The sequence below is a fragment of the Pseudorasbora parva genome, chromosome 8 (assembly GCF_024679245.1).
Source record: "Pseudorasbora parva isolate DD20220531a chromosome 8, ASM2467924v1, whole genome shotgun sequence".
Classification (NCBI taxonomy): domain Eukaryota; kingdom Metazoa; phylum Chordata; class Actinopteri; order Cypriniformes; family Gobionidae; genus Pseudorasbora; species Pseudorasbora parva.
Window position 1 is genome coordinate 23,377,134 of NC_090179.1, and position 23,513 is coordinate 23,400,646.

The 23,513-nt window shown below is 39.7% G+C and overlaps 1 protein-coding gene across 1 annotated transcript in view; it reads right to left on the reverse strand.

Annotated features, from left to right (window-relative positions):
- The window catches only part of rxfp2b (relaxin family peptide receptor 2b), a 44,143-nt gene extending 21,409 nt beyond the window's left edge, over positions 1-22,734 (reverse strand). Inside the window, 4 exon segments of the mRNA XM_067450452.1 lie at positions 462-567; positions 2,227-2,304; positions 5,010-5,150; positions 22,589-22,734. Of these exon segments, the coding sequence (XP_067306553.1) occupies positions 462-567; positions 2,227-2,304; positions 5,010-5,150; positions 22,589-22,706 (443 nt within the window). The 5' untranslated portion in view covers positions 22,707-22,734.
- Positions 22,735-23,513: the final 779 nt, after the last annotated feature.

The window sequence follows — 23,513 nt, forward strand, 5'->3', positions numbered from 1 at the left end:
TTTGTCTTATCGTTAAACTAGCAAAAGTGGATTCGGACACATCCTAAGTGTAACTATGCACTCAGATTATTGAAAAAGAGCCCTAATAGTCTTTTCACATTTCAAATTGTTGAGCCGTGCCATGTTTGCAGCGTCAAAATCATTGATTGGACAAAAACCGTTAGGTTGCCTAATCCCCATTTTCTCATAATTTAAATCAATTCAATGCATTTTAGCTATAATAATATTTTCTCAAGAAATAGGCAAGAATAGGCTGCTGTCCTCAATGATTTCTATTCTTTCTGACAAAAGCACTTGAATGCAACAAACTCAAAATCACGACTTCAGAAGTTGGAAGTAGGTAATTTCCGACAGCACGTGAAGACACGTTTCAACAATTCGAAAACCAATATCCACCATAATCTTTCAAATTTAAGAACTGCCTGTTGACTACACAAATTTTCAATTAAAAAGCTACGTACAGGAAGGTAACATTCGCTGACACCTGCGGAATGGATCTCAAGCTGACATTAACACAGTGGATCTCATTGTTAATGCATTGGCAACCATCAGGATACAGCTCCACTTCTGCAAGGCAGGACAGGAAAGAGAGACATACACATAAACATACACACATTCAAATTCCACAGTTTTGGCAATATGGAAGTTCTGTGCAGTAATAAAAGAGACATAAAAATTAACACTGATTTACATTGTTAAAAGTAGGCCTAGCCTATTTAAATAATGGTTACATTTCAAATAGGCCTATATTTCAAAGTTTAAATATGAGTTGACCTTATCCACCTTTTTCCTGTGCCGAATTATGGGAGTAACTTCCGTTAAACTGCCAATTAGAGAAAGGTTCGCTCTATGGATGAATTAATATGCATTTTCAAAAAATGTGTACAATGAGATGATATTATTCTACTCACCCTTCAACCATTGATTATTAAAAATAAATGTTAAAAGCATTAAATATGCACTATGTAGTATTTTTGAGGTAAAATATCCAAAAACCACTAGGCCAGTGTTACATATTTTGTTCAGTTGAGTACCTATACAATATCCCAAATGTTTCCAACTATTTGTAAAGTGTGAGAAAATTATTTTAACTATGGACCGGGACGTGTCAGCATAGCGTTTGAGCGAGACGCCTGTCAATCGCGTCATATGTGCGTTACCCTCGCGGTTTTATTCTGCAGAAGCGCTTTACTCTTAGCAGTGTGAACATGTCACAGCAGCGCCGAGCGAACGCACAGAGTAACGTCATAACATCATTTTAAACACATTTAAATGTATCTGATTTGATAAACAGAGCTGTTTTACCTGACCAGAAAAGGCGGAAGTGCGAGCTCCCGGCGACTGGGTCCCGTCCCGTCATAATAAAAGTCCCGGTACTCGCGAGCCGTGTGTTTGTATAACAATCACTCCAGTGGCCGTGCTCAGCTTCACAACACTCGGTCCTGCTCTGCTTTACACTACAGTAACGTTAATAACCGCATCCATGAACATGATTTCTGCCCGAGTCCTATTTTGAAGACCACATGTCCCAAGACGCTGCTCACACTTGGTGTCATCAAACTACGCCTTTGTTTAGAATAGGCGCCCTCCAGTGGACGGAAAGTTGGACTGCAAATATTGTAGCTATCATTTCAATAAACACTGGATAATAAGTGAAAAGTGGAGATATTTACATTTTAAAGCATCCGTGTGAAAACAAACCTGTGGGGATTTGGGGAGAAAAATGAAAGATTCTAGCATTTGAGTGAATTAATCATGATATATCTTAAATTAAATCAGGAGAGCAGAACACAAATGTATGTCTTTTTCCGTACTATTACAGCGAGTACAAAGGATAAGAGTGAAAGACTGAAAGAGTTCTTGCTAAAGGCATTCTTTTAATACCACATCACATTGAAATAGACTACCGAATGTTAGTCTTCTGATGTCAGAAAATTAGAGCTCATTCAGTCAGACGGATAAGAATTATATGTAGAGCAACCTTATGATTTGAAACGTCTTTTTAAATAGAACTTCCCCAAGCCAGAAGCTCCACCTATAATCTAAAACACAGCATCGTTAGGAAAAAGGTGGATATGAACTTCTATTGAAAGTGACATTAAATATTGCACTACATATTTGGCATAGGCCTATTTTAGGCACTATTACAAGCAGTACTGTCTAGAACTGGGCTGTCTAAATTGTGTTTCTAAGACAGGTTAATGACAGTATTAGGTGTATTTTTACGGCATTCTGTAGAAGGCTCTTGTCGATAAACCCTTTTAAACATCTGGTCGAAGAGGTCTGCCCAGCCACTGTTATCCCCTTCAGAGAGACGGACAGCGACGAGATAGAAGTCAACATGAGACAAGCACACACACATGTACACAAAACACATACAGACAGGCATAAGTTAACAAATGTAAACAATGGTACGATATTGTAACAATGCTAAATATATATAGGTCATTCTATAAGGGCTAGTTGTCACTCTTTTTACACTTTTATTTAAGGCCAGTTTATTAGGAAAAGACACCTAAAATCTGAAATCTCCCCCTATATCCTCAATTAGGGCATTATTTGAGGGGACGGCCATCAGCAGTGTCTCAAACCATGGACGTTATTGAGTGCATTCATTCTATCCCACATTGCACCACAACAACAAGTGTGCAGCCGATGTATACCCAATTCACTCACTCGTTTTTATTCACTACTTCAACTGTATTAGTGGACAAACAAGTGAATGGGGGTTTAGGGGGTGATTTTAGAGTTACTTTTTGGTTAAAAAACATGCCACTGATCATTTCCACCATTATGACCCATTATATTTATTTAGCTTGGAAGATAAAATTCACTTTTTTGTAATTTAAGAGTTTGAAATAGGCATTTGAAACCAAAATACAGAGCCACTGCTACAGAAAACACATATTGACTCTAAACATTATGATTATTGAGATACACAGGGATCATCCATGTGTGACAACTAACCCCAGTCTATCTATATATTAATCCAAATTATTCAACCCCCTTGACCTGCAAGGTATTTTGCTGCCGAGAACATTTTATGAAACAATTCAACAATATAGAAAGCGTATTAATAATTAATATTAACTATAGAAAGTTTACACATTTGAGTGATTCTGAGAACGTAAAGTTGATTAAAAATAATCAAATGGGCTCTAAACAAAATAATTTTTGTATGGGGGTCAAATTTGTCAAATTTTGCGTAGAATCTTTTATTCTTTATAACCTCCAATAAACGCAAGTGTAAGTGCTTAAAGCTTCTGTCACCTCTCTACTGCCATCTTGACCCTTTCCTTGCTTAAAAAAGCTTCCAGATCACAGATAATCTTTGGTTTTCACATTACTGCTGCTTTCTTCAAATTCTGCCAAATATTTTCAATGAGATTTAAATCTGAATCCTCAAAAACATCCAATGACTGATCCAAGACTGAAGCACCTCCGTGCTTGACCATAGAGATGGTGTTCTTCTACTCGTAAACTTTGCCTTTTTTTGCACCAGACATAGGCTAGCACTGATACATGGATCCAAAAAGTTCCAGTTTGGTCACATCATTCCATAAAACATTCTTCCAGAACACCACAGGTCTATCTAAATTATTTTAGCATATTTAAGTCAACCTTTTATGTTCTTCTTGGTCAAGAGTGGCATTCTGCAATATGTTCCAACATGAAGAATGTGCTTGTGTTCTTCTTATACTCTGCATTGCAAAGTTTTTCCTCCATCAGGTCATCTTTAACAGTAAATTGAGGGTTTGCCTCAGTTGCTCTGATCAAACACTTTATTCTCCTTAATAATATTTAGCCTTTTCTTTAAAACCCTCAAAGGTTTTTTGGTACAGCAAATTTGAAACTTATGAATAAGGCTGCCTGTGTCTGTAGTGTTTTGGAAATCTTCTTGTGGGCATAGAGTTTCTAATGAAATAAAACAATTTGTTCTCTACAACTTTTGTGAGAATTCTTTTGACTTCAGCACATGCATGGGCTCAATCAATGAATGTGTTATAACAGCACAAGCTTATTCTGTTTTCTTTTAAATAATTATAACATAGCTGTATTAGAAAAAAACTCAAAAGCCTGATTAAGGGAATAACACTGATTATATATTCATCACGGCACCTGTTATATTAGGCAGCAAGTGAACATTTAGTCCTCAAAGTTGATGTGTTAGAAGCAGGAAAAATAGACAAACGTAAGGATTTAAGCGAGTTTGACAAGTGCCAAATTGTGATGGCTAGACGACTAGATCAGAGCATCACCAAAACTGCAGCTCTTGTGGGCTGTTTTTGGTCTGCAGTGGTCAATATCTACCAAAAGTGGCCAAGGAAGAAACAGTGGTGAACCAGCGACAGGGTCATGGGCGGCCAAGGCTCATTGATGCACGCGGGGAGCGAAGGCTGGCCTGTGTGGTCCGATCAAACAGACGAGCTACTGTAGCTTAAACTGCTCAAGAAGTTAATACTGGTTCTGATAGAAAGGTGTCAGAATACACAGTGCTTCACATGGAGCAATGGAAGAGGGTGGCCTGGTCTGATGAATCATGTCTTCATCACGTTGGATGGCCGGGTGCATGTGTGTTGCTTACCTGGGGAACACATGGCACCAGGATGCACTATGAGAAGAAGGCAACCCAGAGGAGGCAGTATGATGCTTTGGGAAATGTTCTGCTGGGAAACCTTGGGTCCTGCCATCCAATAGTGTTACTTTGACACTTATCACCTACCTAAGCATTGTTCCAGACCATGCATACCCTTTCATTAAAATCGTAATCCCTGGTGACTGTGGCCTCTTGCAAAAGGATAATGTTATGCCTGATCAGTGTTTATTGACATTATCCCTTTTAATTTGCCACTAAACTGTTAAAGATGCATTAAAAAAAAAAAAAAACATGTATCTTTAAAAAAGTTCCCATCTGTTATTTTTTTATAGTCTTCGCGGGGGGGGGGGGGGGGGTGGTGAATAATTTTATATTACAACTGTAAATATATATATCTGTAAAAAGCTCTTACCACAATTGTCCTCATCAGCTCCATTGGGGCAGTCATTTTGGCCATTGCAGTGCAGAACCTGCGGCAGACAGATGCTCATATTGCCACATGGAAAGTGCCCCAGAGGACAGTCCTCAGAAGGCCTGCGCTCCAGCCCTGCTGCTGGGACAATATAAGAGCACACTTAAGAAATCACTTCAAAAGCTTATGCAAATCTTCTGCTTTTGTTCAGGTCAAATGCAATTTAATCATGTAAAGGGGGGGGCGCTAGAGAGCAACACATGGAGTAGGACGCGTTTTCACTCAGCTCCGTCACACTTGAGGAATAAATAATCTAAAACTTCGTTTTTCCTGCTAAATTTGATAATTTAGCATAATTAACACACAGAGAATGAATAAATCCAAAAAGACTGTCAAAAAGGCTCCGTCCCCGGCTGCAGACACTATGGAAGGCAATCCAGCAAGTCCGAAGTTAGCCGATGCAAATGTAACCCACCCCCAATTACTACGAAAGGTTAATTCACAGGTTCTCTACTGGACCATGAATTTACTGTGGGCTCAATAACCAAGAAAACACTCAAGTACTCAAGAGAGAAAATATAACAATTTTATTCATGGACAATGGTATTAAAACTCAGGGGGCGCCAGGTTTACATGATAAAGATAGGTACAATTCACTGGAAATTTGTTAATTGATAATACTAATACCCAGCAAGGTTAACTATAAGAAGAATACAACATCAACAAGCAGGAACATATTTAACTCGGGGTCTCAACAGTTATTATAAAAAACACCCATTCAATTAATTCCTAGGATCACAATACATGCATGATTTCATTACACCGCAAAACCTCACCGTAGCATAAATAATCAATTCATTAAATAACACCAATAAATACACACCAAATATCACTCAGACCATCGATACCACTCGGGCCAAATACATAGCCTTCGTCGAGCTGTATAACCTACAGGAGCGTTAGGAGATAATAACCTGCCCTCAAACCCCCTGCACACACACGCTCACTTTACAGACAAAAAGCGCCGGGGGACCAATATTGGCACACACATGAAATAAGTCTCCCCGGCAATACAACCACCATATATATATATATCTCAATACATTAAAAAAACACATCAAACACTACAGCGGTGAAAATAAAAGTGTACTGCTGGCTTCCTTACCCGCTACCGGACGTGGGATACAGCGTTCGGGGAAATCAACGGCGGCCGCCCAACTTAGTAGGGGAAAACCCCAATACTACAAACTATCCCTCCCAGCTATTCGCACGCAACAGGAACAATCCTCAGCCCACGTCCCGACACGGCAGCCTCGGCAAGGAACTCAGCAGCACTCACAGAAAAAGCCCTCCCAAACAACAAAAGCATCATACCTTTATAGCTTTAATCTCTAATTACTAATTTGACACAGGTGCACACTCTCGCCCGGCACACTCAAGGAAACCCCATGGACGCCACTGACGTCACTGCCCTTATTTGGGATGAGCAGCTTACAACCACCCCCCCTACTCCAAATGTGTCCGCACATTCCCACTCAAGCACCTCACATTCTATACCGTTGAGGTAACAGGCCCTTCGTGGCTCTAGTGGACCGTCTTACACCCTCAACCTGTGATGCATTTGGGGTAGAGGGACCTTCCCCCTGTACGATCGGCAATGTTGTCTCATCAATGTCCATATTATGGGCGATTTTGCCATCCTTCTGTACGGGTGCTGGCAACTCTGAAAAACATCCCCCCACCAAAGGATACACACACCAATTACTGTTCACAGGATTAACAGAATCAGGAGGCAAAACCTCTACTTCTTTCCCCTCTAGGGGCAAGGCAATTTCAAACTTGCATGGGCTTAACATATTACGGTGCAACACCCGCCCGTCCTCATCAACCCCTTCCCGCTTAACCACATAAACAGGTATATCAAGATTCGGTTGTGACGTAACTATATATACATTCCGTTCCCATTTATCATCCAATTTACCTTGTCCCCTAGCCCTCTTATTTAACACCATTACTCTCTGGCCCACCAACAAAGGTTCCCCCTTGACTCTACGGTCAAAACCCTTCTTTTGATGAGACTGCGCCTTCTGGACCTGTTTTCTGGCTTGATTATAAGCAATCGCTAATCTTTTATGGTGATGATGCACCCAGCTGCCCGCTGTCCCTGAAAATTCCTCTCCTCGGCCCAGCATCACATCAATGGGCAATTTCGCATGGCGGCCAAACATTAGAAAGTAAGGGGCATATCCTGTAGAGGAATGAGGTGTATTATTATAGGCCTGTACCAACTCTGCCACATACTGGTCCCAGTTCTCTTTTTGATCGTCCCTTAATGTACCCAGCATACTTAGCAATGTCCGATTAAAGCGTTCACACTGTCCGTTTCCTGCAGGGTGATAGGGCGTTGTGTGAGACTTAGTGATGCTGTACAATGAACATAGCTCCTTGATAACCTTTGATTCAAAATTGGGGCCCTGGTCAGAGTGCAACTGATCAAACCCCCCAAAAGGCTGTATAAAATGTTCCCACAACACCTTTGCGGTAGTCACTGCTGTTTGGTCCAAAGTTGGCACTGCCACCGCGTAACGAGTGAAGTGATCCATCATTACTAAAATATTACACATTCCACTGCGTGCAGTCTCCAATGACAAAAAGTCGACAGAGACAATCTGTAGAGGGTATTCTGACCGTATGGATACAAGAGGGGCACTCACTCTGTTGGCTGGAGTCTTATGCAGGTTGCAACGGACACATTGGAGACACCACTTCTCCACTCCTCGTGCCAGCCCTGGCCAGAAAAAACGTTGACGAGCCAAGCTTAGGGTCTTCTCCACTCCCAGGTGTCCTGCGTGGTCATGCACCCATTCCAGGACTTGATTCTGCAGATACTGAGGTACAATTATTTGTTTCCATTTGTCAAATGTCTTTGGATCACATACCTCCCTGCACAGCAGTCCTTGACTCACACAGAGGCGGGCCCACTGTCGCAACAGCACTTGAGTAGACCGATCTTCAGCTGCTCGTTCTTTTGGAACAGGCCCTCTCCCTCTGTCCATATAGACCCACAATCGTGACACCACTGGATCATTCCGCTGTGCTTTTACCCATTCGGCCAGCAGGCTGGGGCCAACTCGGTCTTCTTGATTCATTTGTGCCCCTGCCTCAATCTCCTGGCCCTCCTCCACATCTTTACTTGCTGGAACGAAGGCCTGAACACAGGCACGGACCACTTCCGATGCTACATATCCACCCTCACCACATGGAGCTATCCCATCCTCTGTAGTCTCACAAGATGTCTCATTCACCGGCCACCTGGAGAGGGCATCTGCGTTTCCATTTGTCCGCCCCGGTCTATAACGCACCTCAAACTGAAATCCTGCGAGCTGTGCTGCCCATCGTTGCTCCACTGCACCCAGGTTTGCTGTATTCAAATGAGCCAATGGATTATTATCTGTAAAAACAGTAAAGGGAGATACAGCAAGATATTCCCTAAACTTTTCTACTATGGCCCATTTTAACGCCAACAGTTCTAGTTTGAATGAGCTGTAGTTTTTATCATTTCTCTCTGTTGGGCGAAGACTTCTGCTTGCATAGGAGATCACTCTCTCCCTCCCCTCTTGTACCTGTGCCAGCACTGCTCCCAATCCTGTCTGACTGGCGTCGGTGTACAACAGAAATGGCAACTGAAAATCAGCATAAGCCAATATGGGTGCTTGTAGAAGACTCTCCTTTAATTTCATAAATGCCATGTCCTGTGCCTCTCCCCATGCCCAGCGGTCTTGTTTACCTGTGACCGGTCGGGTACGTCGTTTTGAGGTCCCCCACATCATTGAGTTCAAGGGTGCTGCAATCTGGGCAAAGTTTTTAATAAAACGTCTATAATAGCCTGCTAAGCCCAAGAAAGCCCGCAACTGAGTAATATTCTGAGGGGTGTTCCAGGCCTCCACTGCTTGCAACTTCTCTGGGTCTGGTGACACCCCTCCTTCTGCAATCACATGACCTAAATAATGCACTTCATGCTGGAAGAGAAAGCACTTAGTGGGTTTAACTTTCAAACCGAAGTTCTCCAGGCGGCTGAAGACCAGGTCCAGGTGGGCAATGTGGGCCTCAAAAGAAGGAGAGAAGACAATTATATCATCCAAATAGAGCAATAATGTTTCAAAATTTTGGTCGCCCAGGCAACTTTCAACCAGTCTCTGAAATGTTCCTGGGGCATTGCAAAGCCCCATTGGCATCCGATTAAATTCATACAACCCCATAGGGGTCACAAAGGCAGTCTTTTCCTTGTCAGCTGGGTGCACCCCCACCTGCCAGTACCCATGTGCCAAATCTAATGTTGAAAAAACTCTAGATTTCTTCAATGAAGCCAACGATTCTTCAATTCTGGGGAGGGGATATGAATCTTTATGGGTTACACTATTCAACCGCCTGTAGTCCACGCAGAAACGAAGGGTGCCGTCCTTCTTTCTGACAAGCACTACAGGCGCTGCCCAAGGGCTAAAGCTCTCCCTAATAATACCATTTTCCAGCATGTTACTCAAAAGTCCCCGTACTTCTTGGTACAATTTTGGTGGAATCCTATTATACCGTTCTCTAACTGGGGCTGCATCACCTGTTGGTATCACATGTAAAACCCTATCAGTGCACCCATAATCCTCATCATGTTCTGAGAAAACTTTCTGGTGTTTGAATAATAATTTGGCAATCATATCTTGTTGTTCAGTACTAAATTGCAGTGGATCTAATGGGACAGCTACTGGCCCAAACACCTGCTCCTGTTCTACATTCTGCACTCTATTCTGCCTTACCCCCACCTCCACAGTCTCATCATCCAATGGTCTTAACTCTACATCCCTTTTCCGACTCGGACACAAGTCAACATCAAAAATCTGCCCTATTCGACAACGCTGAAAAAGAGTCACTGGGACTGGGGAAAGATTTAGAATTCTAACCATAACTCTCCCTTTACAAACTGTGCTCAATGATCTGGCTACCAATAACTGGCCCGGCAATGCATCTTGACAAGGTTCTACCAGACCCACATAATCCTTCCCGTCAGGTCGTACACGAGCACGTGCCTCTATCACCATTTCTGACTGTGCTGGTATCATCTTTCGTCGTCCCTGCGGCCAGTAAATTGAACTTATCTGTCCTGTCTCATCAGCAAACTTTAACAAATCGTCACACACCGAAAACATCTGATGCCACACCTTGACCTGCAGTTCACTTTCAGATCCCACCCCGTTATCCCCAGTCTGCGTCATAAGGAAATCTCTGCACTCTCTAATCACATTCATGCCAATCAGTCCTGGATGTGATGATCCATTTGAGTCTTTAACAATCAACACTCCCCTTTTTGGTATAACCTTCCCACATATATTCAAATCCACCTCAATATATCCTATATATGGAATAACTAACCCATTCGCAGCCACCAGATTAAACTTTTGGATGGGTGGGTACATTGTTGGCCCTCTAGTCTCAAAATATTTCTTAAAATAACTTTCAGTCAATGTAGTTACTTGTGACCCCGTATCAATCAAACAAGGCGTTTTAACCCCCTGTATCATCACTTCAACAACTGGACATTGTCCTATTAAATTATCTTTCTTTTCTGATTGGCCACTACCCCCTGTACCCACTGTTTGGGCCTGTACAGTGGGTTTTACAAGTTTAAAGGCCCCTGAGCTCCCTCTACAACCCCACAACGCCTTTCAATATGCCCCACTTGTTTACAACGTCGGCAGATCGGCCTTCCTTGATGGTCAAATTGATCTGAGCTTCTTTGACCCCTCCTAAACTCATACCTTGGTCTTGCATTATCACTATTGGGCCTCAAAGTCTGTACTCCCTCACGCACTTCATTAATCATTCCAGCAACCATATCCTTTATCTCTCCTCTTAACTGCAAAAAAACCTCCTGTTTAATCTCTTCAACTAATTTTGACGTATCTGGGACTGATTTTAACTGTACTGTTGCGGCTACTGCCTGCCTCACCTCCCCAAACTCCTCTGCTCGTAGAATAGCTTCTTGTTTAACTTCTACAAAAGAACTCCCAGGGACTGCTCTAACCATACCCCGAAGTTCCCGACGCAGTCCTGCATCACAGAGCCCTAAAATAAATTGATCACGCAAGACGTCACCCACAATTGTACTATCATTCCTATTCTCCAACCGATTACTTAATTCCTGAAGTGCCAATGCAAACTGTCTAACATTCTCATCTGTCCTTTGTTTCCGAGTAAAAAACTGGGCCCGAAGGGTTGCAAGGGGGACTATGTCTCCATAGCTATTTTTCAAGAATAACAATATCTGTTCAGCTGTTGTACGCTGTGCTACTGACAAAGCTAACACTTCCCTCTTTGCTTCACCATCCAAATTATTTATCAAAGCTGAGACTTTTTGCGCCTCAGAAAAGGGGTACATATTGAACATTGATGTCTGCATATTATACCAATCCTGAAAATTATTCCCCTGCGCTCTTTGATCTCCGTTAAATTTTTGACACCAATGTGCCCCCATCATCAAAGGAAACATAACCATATTTGAATTCGTCACTGGATTCTGACCCCTGTCAGGTGAACCATCTACTCTCTGCTGCTGCTCACTCGATGTAGAAGATAACGGTTCTGATTGTTGTGTAGTTGACATTTTCTTGGATACTGCCCACAGTCCAGACTGCCAAAACTACGCCAAGTTGTAACCCACCCCCAATTACTACGAAAGGTTAATTCACAGGTTCTCTACTGGACCATGAATTTACTGTGGGCTCAATAACCAAGAAAACACTCAAGTACTCAAGAGAGAAAATATAACAATTTTATTCATGGACAATGGTATTAAAACTCAGGGGGCGCCAGGTTTACATGATAAAGATAGGTACAATTCACTGGAAATTTGTTAATTGATAATACTAATACCCAGCAAGGTTAACTATAAGAAGAATACAACATCAACAAGCAGGAACATATTTAACTCGGGGTCTCAACAGTTATTATAAAAAACACCCATTCAATTAATTCCTAGGATCACAATACATGCATGATTTCATTACACCGCAAAACCTCACCGTAGCATAAATAATCAATTCATTAAATAACACCAATAAATACACACCAAATATCACTCAGACCATCGATACCACTCGGGCCAAATACATAGCCTTCGTCGAGCTGTATAACCTACAGGAGCGTTAGGAGATAATAACCTGCCCTCAAACCCCCTGCACACACACGCTCACTTTACAGACAAAAAGCGCCGGGGGACCAATATTGGCACACACATGAAATAAGTCTCCCCGGCAATACAACCACCATATATATATATATCTCAATACATTAAAAAAACACATCAAACACTACAGCGGTGAAAATAAAAGTGTACTGCTGGCTTCCTTACCCGCTACCGGACGTGGGATACAGCGTTCGGGGAAATCAACGGCGGCCGCCCAACTTAGTAGGGGAAAACCCCAATACTACAAACTATCCCTCCCAGCTATTCGCACGCAACAGGAACAATCCTCAGCCCACGTCCCGACACGGCAGCCTCGGCAAGGAACTCAGCAGCACTCACAGAAAAAGCCCTCCCAAACAACAAAAGCATCATACCTTTATAGCTTTAATCTCTAATTACTAATTTGACACAGGTGTTTCTCTCTCGCCCGGCACACTCAAGGAAACCCCATGGACGCCACTGACGTCACTGCCCTTATTTGGGATGAGCAGCTTACACAAACACTTGCGGTCAAGTTAACTCCGTTAATGTGATCACAGACACCGATGTCTCTCAACCTTTGGAGGGTGAAGACGAGCCTTCACCTAAGGCTATTCTTTCAGCCATTAAAAAGATGGACTGTTCCATGAACGCCAGATTTAATGACTTGGAGGCTTCCCTGTCAGGAGTGAAGTCAACGCTAGCGGCCAATACATCCCGTATCGTTGACCTGGAGGAGGCTAGCACTGATTATGAGCGCCGCGTCTCTCATTTGGAGCATCTTTGCGCCAATTTATCACAGGAGAATACATCTCTGAAGTCTAAAGTAACGGATTTAGAGGCCAGATCCCGCAGGCAAAATATCAAGATCGCAGGTCTCCCTGAGAACGTCGAGAAGGGCAACCCGACACAGTTTGTTTCTGGCCTGTTTCCTTCGCTACTGGGCGAAGCTAACTTCCCGGGTGGTGTAAAGGTTGACCGAGCTCACCGCATCGGCCCCGTCATGAACAACAGGCCGCGAGTTATGATTGCCAGGATTCATCATGATGCTGTTAAGACTGAAATACTGCGGCTTGCTCGTAACCAAAGCCCGCTCTTTTTTGAGGGGGGCCGTATCAGTATCTTTCCAGACTTTCCAGCAGAGGTGTCCTCCCAACGCAAGCAGTTTGACGGAGCACGGGAGAAACTAAGAGCTAAAGGAATAAAATATGGTCTGCTGTATCCGGCCCGTCTCATCTTCACCCATGAGAAGACGAAGAAAATATTCTCGTCCCCGCAGGAGGCCGAATCATACATTGACAGTCTCTCGTAGCGATGGAACGTGAAGTATACTGTGGTACATCATGGTAAGACACTATTCCAAGCTTTGGTGACCAATCCATTGACTCGATGAGCGTGACTTGAAGGATCAGTCGGCCTATACTTTGTCACTAAGGACTTAACAAAGTCGAAGATTGTCCATATGTATATGCTTTTGTGTTTATGTGTAACGTACATAGAATTTTCATTATACGCGAATTTTTTCCTGACCATTACGAGTGGAGGCGGAGCTGTGTGTGGTTTTTTTTCTTTGAAAAAGAAGAAGAACAGTTAGGTTCGCCGGCCGAATTTTTTTTTTCTTTTTTCCGCTTCATCTTTGTGTTCCGTTTAGCTGTCCCACGTTTATTGGGTTAAAAGTATGTCAGCTCTTTTCTATATTGCTAATGTTTATTTGTTTTTCTTTCTGTTTTGTACATCTAACAATGCCTATCCTTGTACTTAATTGTCACTTATTTTACCCTATGTTTTACCTCAAGCTGCACTCTGATGACCTCCCTTAAGAAGCATTTGAATATTCTGAGCTGGAATGTGCGGGGTTTAAATGATATTGTTAAAAGATCTAAAGTCTTCGCGCATTTGAATAGTCTGCACGCAGATATATTATTTCTACAAGAGACTCATATTAAGCATTCCTGCGCTCACAGACTTAGATGTAGGTGGATAGGCCAAATGTACCACTCTACTTTCTCTTCAAAGGCCCGTGGAGTATCTATATTAATACGCAAAAATATTCCCTTTCAACATTTGTCCACTAAACAGGATATCAATGGTCGTTATCTTATGGTGACTGGCACTATTTTAGAGAAACATGTTACATTTGTGAACGTGTACGCTCCTAATTTTGATGACCCACATTTTTTCCGATCTGTTTTTAATATCATACCTAATGTTGACTCCACTCATCTTATTATTGGAGGGGACTTTAATTGCATCCTGGACCCTTTTATGGATAGGCACTCCCCCAGCCCTCCCAAACCATCTAACTCGGCTACTGTTCTTAATAATCTCATTCATTCACTGAATATACTTGATATTTGGAGACTTCATCACCCTATTGACAAAGACTATTCTTTTTTCTCTAATGTTCATAACTCGTATACAAGGATTGACTATTTTTTAACTGATTCCAAATTAACCCCCAAGATCTTAGCCTCTAAATATCACAATATTTTAATATCTGATCACTCCCCGGTTTCTATTGCAGTAGACTTTGGAATGGAAACCCCCCCCTATTCTTGGCGTTTCAATCCCACTTTGTTAAATGAGGACCGTTTTAAAGAAACTTTTGCCACCCGTATTGCTGAATTTCTTACTCTGAATGATAAGGGGGACGTGTCTGATTCAACTTTATGGGAAGCTCTTAAAGCTGTCATTAGAGGCCAGATTATAGCTTTCCAAGCAGAACAGAAAAAACAGAGGGGCAAAAGGCTTTCAGAAATAGAGTCGGAGTTGCCAGTGCTTGAGCATCAGTTCAAACTCACATCATCCAATTTAATTTTGTCGAGTATTATGAAGCTCAAATATGAATATAATACACTATTATCTGACCAAATTAGCTCCCTGTTATTAAAGATAAAACAGAAACAATTTGAGTTAGGTGACAAACCCAATCGCTTGTTAGCTCGTCAGCTGAGGGGCATACAAGCTAGTAGAGCCATAAAAACCATTAAGTTAAAATCCGGGGCCTTGACCAATAAACCAATAGAAATAAATAATGTATTCCGGGAATTCTATCAGGAATTGTATTCCTCTCAAAGTAGTGTAGACTCATTGGATATTACAAAATTCCTTCGTTCCCTCGGACTTCCTAAAATCAGTGAAGATGCGAGGGAAAACTTAAACTCAGATATTACGTTGGAAGAAGTTCTTACAGCTATTAGAAGTTTTCCCAATGGTAAGGCAGCTGGCCCAGATGGTTTCTCCATAGAATTTTATAAAGCTTTTTCTAATCAAATTGGCCCCTTAATATTAAGGATGTTTAAAAATTCTATTGAAAACAAGAAATTACCAGAAACACTTTACTCTGCAAATATTGCACTGATCCTAAAAAAAGATAAAGATAGTACGGACCCTTCCTCTTATAGACCCATTTCTCTTCTCGGTAATGATCTTAAAATATTTACTAAAATCTTGGCAAATAGGTTAAGTAAATGTATTAGCTCAATAATACATGAAGACCAAACAGGTTTTATCCCCGGTAGATTTTCTTTTCATAATGTACGTAGGCTCATGAATATTGTGTATCGGGGTAAAGGAAAACATGATAAAATAGCCATTCTAGCGCTGGATGCTTATAAAGCATTTGACAGTGTAGAATGGTCCTACATATTAAGCACCATTAAGGAATTTGGTCTGGGACAAAAATTTTCTTCGTGGGTTGAGATGTTGTACCTTTGCCCCTCTGCCTCTGTTCTTACAAATAATAACAGATCACTCCCTTTCCTCCTCCATCGTGGTACCCGCCAGGGCTGCCCATTGAGCCCTTTACTTTTCGCTATCGCGATGGAACCTTTAGCAATAAGTATAAGAAATCATCCGCATATATCCCCTGTCATGATGGGGGGTGTAAAACACCAGATTTCGCTATATGCGGATGATGTTCTTCTTTTTCTTTCAGAGCCAGAGAGATCGCTGCCTTTCTTGTTTGACCTAATCAGGGAATTTGGTACCCTCTCTGGATACACTGTTAACTGGCAGAAAAGTGAGTTCATGCCATTATACGACACTATGGATCCAGATTTTGTTAATAATCTCCCTTTTAGAACTGTAAGCAAATTAAAATATCTTGGTATCACTGTCCCAAGACATTTCAAAAATGTATATGAAACAAATCACAAAGTTATGATAGACAAACTGAAGAGTGATGTAGAGACCTGGCGAGTACTTCCTTTAACAATGATTGGTCGAGTCAACGCAATCAAAATGGTCACCTTACCCAGGTTTCTCTATTTGTTTCAAAATGTTCCAATCTCCCTAGCCCAGTCATTTTTTAAGACACTTGATTCAGTGATCATGCCATTTATTTGGGGGTATAAAGCCCATCGGATATCTAAAGCACATATCTGTAAATCGAAAGATGTAGGAGGTCTTGGCCTTCCCTGTTTTCAGCACTACTATTGGGCAGCCAACCTAAGGGCCTTAATGTACTGGCGTAGTGCATATCCCGAGGTATTGAATACCACCATTCCTGCATGGCTCGTTATTGAGCGGGATATTCAAAATTCCTCCCTTCCCGCTTTACTTTTTGCAGGAAATAAGCCTATTAGAACATTTAAGAAATGTAACCCCATTATTGTTAATTCTCTTAAGATTTGGTATCAGATTAGAAAGATCTTCAAACTTCCTCAAACGTGTTCTCTTACTCCTATAGCCTATAACCACGCATTTCCTCCCTCACAGACAGATAAAACTTTTTTATCTTGGAAAGAAAAAGGAATTGTATCCATAAGTGATTTATACATTAACAATGTATTTGCTTCTTTCGCCCAGCTTAGACAAAAGTTTGGACTACCCCCTTCTCATTTTTTCAGGTATTTACAAGTACGAAGCTATGTTAAAAGTAATATACCTAACTTTGAATCCTATAAACCCCCTGAACATCTTTATTATTGTATGACTTCTGAACTTAACATGAAGGGTCTTGTTTCTAAATTTGTTGAATGCCTAAATGACTCCAGAGTTCCTTCTACACAACATTTAAAGATGTCATGGGAAAAAGACTTGGGTATAGATATTTCAGAAGACTCCTGGGCAGACGCCCTCCGCAGTATTAAGTCTTGCTCCATCAGTTCTAATTTTCAACTGATACAATATAAAGCTGTGCATAGATTGCACTACTCCCGTACAAAGTTACATTCTATATATCCCTCTGTCTCACCTTTGTGTATCAAATGCAAGTCCAATGAGGGGACATTAGCTCACTTATTCTGGTTCTGCCCAAAAATATGTAAATTCTGGTCTGAGGTCTTTTGTTTTTACTCAAAGTTACTTAAGAATGATTTTCCCCATGATCCCCTTGTTGCAATATTAGGCTGGGCCCCTTCTTTAGAGACCTTTAGCTTTAATCAAATCCAGACGATACAATATGGGATGACAATAGCGAAGAAGGCAATTCTGTTGATGTGGAACAAAGAATTTGTACCTAAATTTGAGATGTGGCTAGCAGAGTTTAGCAGTGTGCTACATATGGAAAGGATCAGATATGAAATTGCTGGTAAACCGAAGAAATTCTTACAGATTTGGAACCCCTTTATGGAATTTCTGGAAAGGGATGATTGAATTTGACATTTTGGATGCTCTAATGGGTGTGGTACTGCAGATTATATACTGTCTTGCAGGGTGCAACACCTAATTTTCCTCTAAAACTGGGCAATCATTGGTGTTGGCATTTTTATTGAAGTATTTGACTTTAATGTATGTGTAATTAGATGTTTATAATGTGTATCTGTACATATGTATGGATATTGTATGTTAATGTGGGTATGTGTACTTATACATGTATGTATAGGCATTTATCATTTTTTTTTATTTTATTTTTATTTTTTTATCATCATTTATTTGTTTGAATTATTTGTTACTAATTTGCTGGCATGGGGTGGGGGGTTGTTCTGTAAAAATGTGAAAAGCTGTAAATAAAATATTAAAAAAAAAATCATGTAAAGACCTAGTCGGGTGGTATAAATGCAGCTATAATACTGTCTTTCTTGTTTTTCTTTCAAGACCTTAGGCATGTGTTTGTATGTGATAATTACATTCACCTTTACACAGGTCATTATTGAACTAATGATATTATAGTTTATTAAGGATACTAGGGCTTTAAAGGCTAGTAATAACACAAATGATAAGGTCTCTGTAATAGTTATGAGTTGCCCAACGAAGTGATCTAAGCCTTTGTTGTTTAACCCTCTGGTGCTCTTTGCGTGACAGTCAAAAATGTGTTTCGGGTTTTTTTCAGGTAGGCTTTGGCATTTAAACAATGCCTAATTGACACTAAGGGGCCTAAAGTGTGCCAAGAAAACATCCCCCACACCATTACACCACCACCACCAGCCTGTACAGTGGTAACAAGGCATGATGGATCTCATGATGAATTTCAAGGTACTAAATTATATGTATACAGGGACTGTTTCCTGACTGCACAGTTTATATTATATATATATATATATATATATATATATATATATATATATATATATATATATATATATATATATATATATATATATGTGTGTGCAGATTGTCAAAAATAAATTGATTTTCTTTGATTTTTGAAGAGTACTCCTACATTCTTCAGAGACAATAAAATTAGGTATGAATTTTCATATGAGCGCAAATCTGTAACGCAAATCTATTTTTGAATCTCATACAGCCCTGTGGTGCATCTTTGTAAGGGAGAAGAAAATAGAGAGCTGATATCAAACCGCAAATGGATCCATTATCTTACAGATTTCTTGAAAATAAAACAAAATAATTAATCATGACTGTTAAAGGCAAAAGTACATTTGAGAGAGTTTGATTCATTTAGTCAGGGTGCAGCATTTTCTTTGACCCCTGTAAAGTATCTTGTAGTAAATCTCTGTTCAGTCTTGGAATGTCTTCAATAAGAACTCAGTGTTCGAGTTTTAGACAAGACCTTATGTTATCTGTGAAAAACACAGGAAAAAGAAAACAGCTTGTGGTCTTCTCAGGGATCTTGTACTATAATGCCTAATGATAACTTTACATTTTGTGAAAAACATCAGTTTACAACCTGACTTTTGATGGAACATGGAATCAAAAATCACACCATGTCTGGCAAGAGGAGAACTGAGCCTGGTTTCTTCCAAGGTCTCTATCTGTCTGTCTCTCCATCTCTCTCTCCATCTCTCTCTCTCTCTCTCTCTCTCTCTCTCTCTCTCTCTCTCTCTCTCTCTCTCTCTCTCTCTCTCTCTCTCTCTCTCTCTCTCATAATGGAGTTTATGCCACTGTTGCCAATGGCTTGCTTGGTTGAGGTTTATAAAAAACATATTCAATAATATTATTAATTTGACAGACACTATTGGATAGGGACAAAATTAAAAAGAACTGGTCTGAATGATGACACCGCTGTTTCCTGTTATGGAACGTAAGGGAATCAACACTAAACGGACTTAATGTGATTATTATCTTCAGTAGAGCTGCAGCTGAATTGAACTAATTTCATTTTATAAAGCTCTATCAAATGGATTTGATTTTGGTATGGTTGGAAGTTTATTTACGAAGTTGGTTGGAAGTAAATCAATATTTTGAGGAAATCCCATCTTCCCATGTCATTTAGAATACACTCTTAACTCTTTCCCTGACAAACACAGATTTTTCCATTATCTGTGAGAAAACGCTTCCCCACAAAACACAGAATTTTCAGTTTTCACTGTTATAACATAGGGTACGCTATGACACGTCTTTTAAAAAAGTACTGAATCTCCTGATCAAAAGACATTTGAAGAATCTTAATCATATGTAAATAACGCAATCATCAACATTGAACCGTATATAAATCAAAACGGCCTATAATGCTACTGAATAAAATGTCGACCCAGGAAGTGCAAGCATTAGGGCTATTGACGGACTCGATCTACTCCTGTGTTTTGATCAGCGTTCTGAATATCATCCAGATTTTGCTCAAAATGTACCATTTTTAGTGTTGATAAAAAAAGAATGTATGAAGCCAGAATAAAAAGGTTTTTTTGTTTAAAATCAGAGGGTTTGTTCTTATATTGCATGTTCAGATATTCATACACCATATATTCAGGGGCCAAGAATTTTAGTGAAAATTATAGTGAAAAAAACTGGTAACTTTAAAACGTTGACAGGGAAATAATAATTAATAATTAAAAAAAGGCTCAAAAGGTGAAGTTTTTCACAGTGATGCCATAGAAGAACCACCAGGTTCCACAAAGATCATTTCACTGAACTGTTCTCAAAATAATCACCTTTTTTATTATTAGTATAAAGAACATATATTATTAAAGAAATAATAATAATAATGAGAAACTAAACTCGTGTGCATTGGAACATCCCATGGATGTAAAAGGTTCTTCATTGCAATAAAGTCCCTTTAGTCTTTAAGACTAGTTGGATAACTGCCTGTTCCTTAAGAGCAAAATGGGAACGCTGGCCTAGCAATATTGCCAAGATTAGTGATGAAGAGTATTTATACAATACATCTAAACACACTATGGGCTGTGATACTGTGTTTCATATTAGTGACTGATATAGGGACTATACAGGGACTATACACAGAAATGTAATTTTATTCAAATCAATATGGCATATTTAGCGTACAATTTTCAATGTTGCCTTATATTGGAAGTAGGCTATAAGGAACATTTTCACATTAAAAATGTTCAATAATCACGTTATACACTATGTTTCCAGCGATTTAACTCAAGTTTCAACTTTACATTAGTCATCTTTAACGAATTAAAAAGTGGTTGAAAAAGTAAAACAAACTTATCGTTGTGAGTAGGGGAGACCGGGTATAGTTGTAACACGGGGACAGTTGTAACACTACCATTTCCATGAATCAGGGATAAGATAGGAGTCATCTGACAGTTTCAGTTTTTTCAGACTTCCTTTATGATCTCACATGGAGGTTTTGCTGTCTGTGTTGCCATCTCTCCTGAAGCTACAGCTAAAAATCAAATTCTGAGGTACAAAAGTAAAAAAAAAAAAAACAGATAATATTTTTTTAGTACTTCTCCTGTTGTAGATAATGTTGTATGAGTTATATCAGGTCAAACTTTAGTTTCTTTAGTAAAGAATGGTCTATCAACCTCCTGCTAATTTCAAAGCACCATGCTAATACAGATAGTTAAACAGTGGGTGACAGTGGTGGGGTAGGTTGTAACACGTGTTTGGAAAGTGTTACAACCATCCCCATACAAATAAGACACTTTTAGTAATTTTAATATTACTACAGAATGCCTAGAACTTGCATGAGAAAAAAGAATGAAAAAAGAAAAACCTGCCGGGAAAAGGGTGAAGGATGATAACTCCTTCTTTCTGTGTCATCTGCGTGGAATCATTTAGAAATTCAAGACCCAACGAAGTGTGGGTCAAGTGTGTTTTATGTAGCTTTTGGGCCCACCAGGCATGCACTTCATGACCAATTTCATTTGTCATGATTAAGAATGCGCTTAATTGTTTTGTTCTTGTCACCATTGTGACTTAAAAAGGCATTTAATTTATTTGTTTGTTTTTGTCACTATTGTGAATGGGGGTAAATATGTTAATTATCAGCTATTGAATTGAAATTAAACTTTTTTGTTTTTGTGGCATAACACTTGGAGTACCCTTTTTTGTGTTTTTGTGCATTTTGTCTACCTGTTACAACTTACCCCAGTATGTGTTACCCAGTGGGGTAGGTTGTATCAAAGGACCACCTTGTATTTGTCATCATCTCAAAACGTCTGTAATATATTTGGAGAAATTTAAATTGTTGCCAATTGTAGTAGACAAGTGTGGGTACGTTGCCTAAAAGTTTCAGACGTGTAGTTAAAAAAAAAAGATAATTTTAGGTGCTAAAGAAAAAAGTGTTACAACCATACCCGGTCTCCCCTAACTAGTATGTGTAGCCTACTTATCTAAGAAAACTATGAAAATTATTCAATAGCATTAGGGATGGTTCAGGGTTAGAAGAACCTAATTATTACCCAGAGGAGGCTACTAATGTCCATGGGGAACAGGACTCTAAAATAAAATGATAAATGTCATGTTTTATATAAATATGTTTTATATATGTTTTATATTTGATTAAGGGATTAATAAGTCATTAAAAAAACTATTTATAAACATAGAAAATCTATTTATGATCCAATATTATAATAGCCAGTCTTTATATGAATAATAATAGACATCGCGTTTTCATAACGTATCCTATTGATGTTGAGGATCTATTCCTATACATATTAAATTTAAAGTGAAACATGGATTTTTTTTATGAAACTAATGACAGCAACAAATATATATATATTTTAAATGTAGTAAGATAACCCAGCTCTGTTAAATTTCATATATAATTTCTTACCTTCGATGGTTGTTATCGATATAGTGAACAATATCCATATCAAACATAAATCCAGTGTAAAAACGCTCACAGCAGCGGACTGAACCGATCTCATTGTTGCGTCGTGCCAGTCGTACATGCCCACATGAGTCCAATAACATTTATCCAAACACTGAGCTAGGGGGAAAAAAACCCCGATATCTGTCTGGACAGCTTCCTTCAAATAAGCTGTTAATAGTAAGGGGAAATAGAGCGCGAATTAACGCGCAACCAAGTCTCACGGGCAATTCAAAAGCTTCTCTCACCATAGAGTGAGTACGGCAACACAGGTGGAAACCTGTCACATTTTACAGCCTGTGCAAAAGTTTGCCGAGCGAAGGGAGGGAGGGGGAGAGAGGGAGAGATTACTGCTGTGAGTCAGCCTCATCTCGTGTGGGGTTGGTTGCATTAATTTATGTTTTTTTTTTTAAGTATGGTCATAACTTTTATAACATGTACATAAAAACGTTGGTCTTACTTGAAACGAAAAGGTATTACTGATTACCCCTTGTCTGTCTGTCTGTCTGTCTTATCTACATATATATCTTAGTCCATCATTTTATCGATCGATCGATCGATCGATCGATCTATCTATCTATCTATCTATCTATCTATCTATCTATCTATCTATCTATCTATCTATCTATCTATCTATCTATCTATCTATCTATCTATCTATCTATCTATCTATCTATCTATCTATCTATCTATCTATCTATCTATCTATCATTCAGATTTTACATTTTTAAAGTGTTTGTTTTATTTCTTCTCTTTTTAGATCTGGTATCATTCAGTTGTTTAATTAGTTAGCCAGGTCTTCTTGCGTAAATGGAAAATCTTGTTCACTTCAAAATGAAAATGTCCTTATATTGCTCACCCCCATCTCATCCAAAATGTCTTTCTTCAG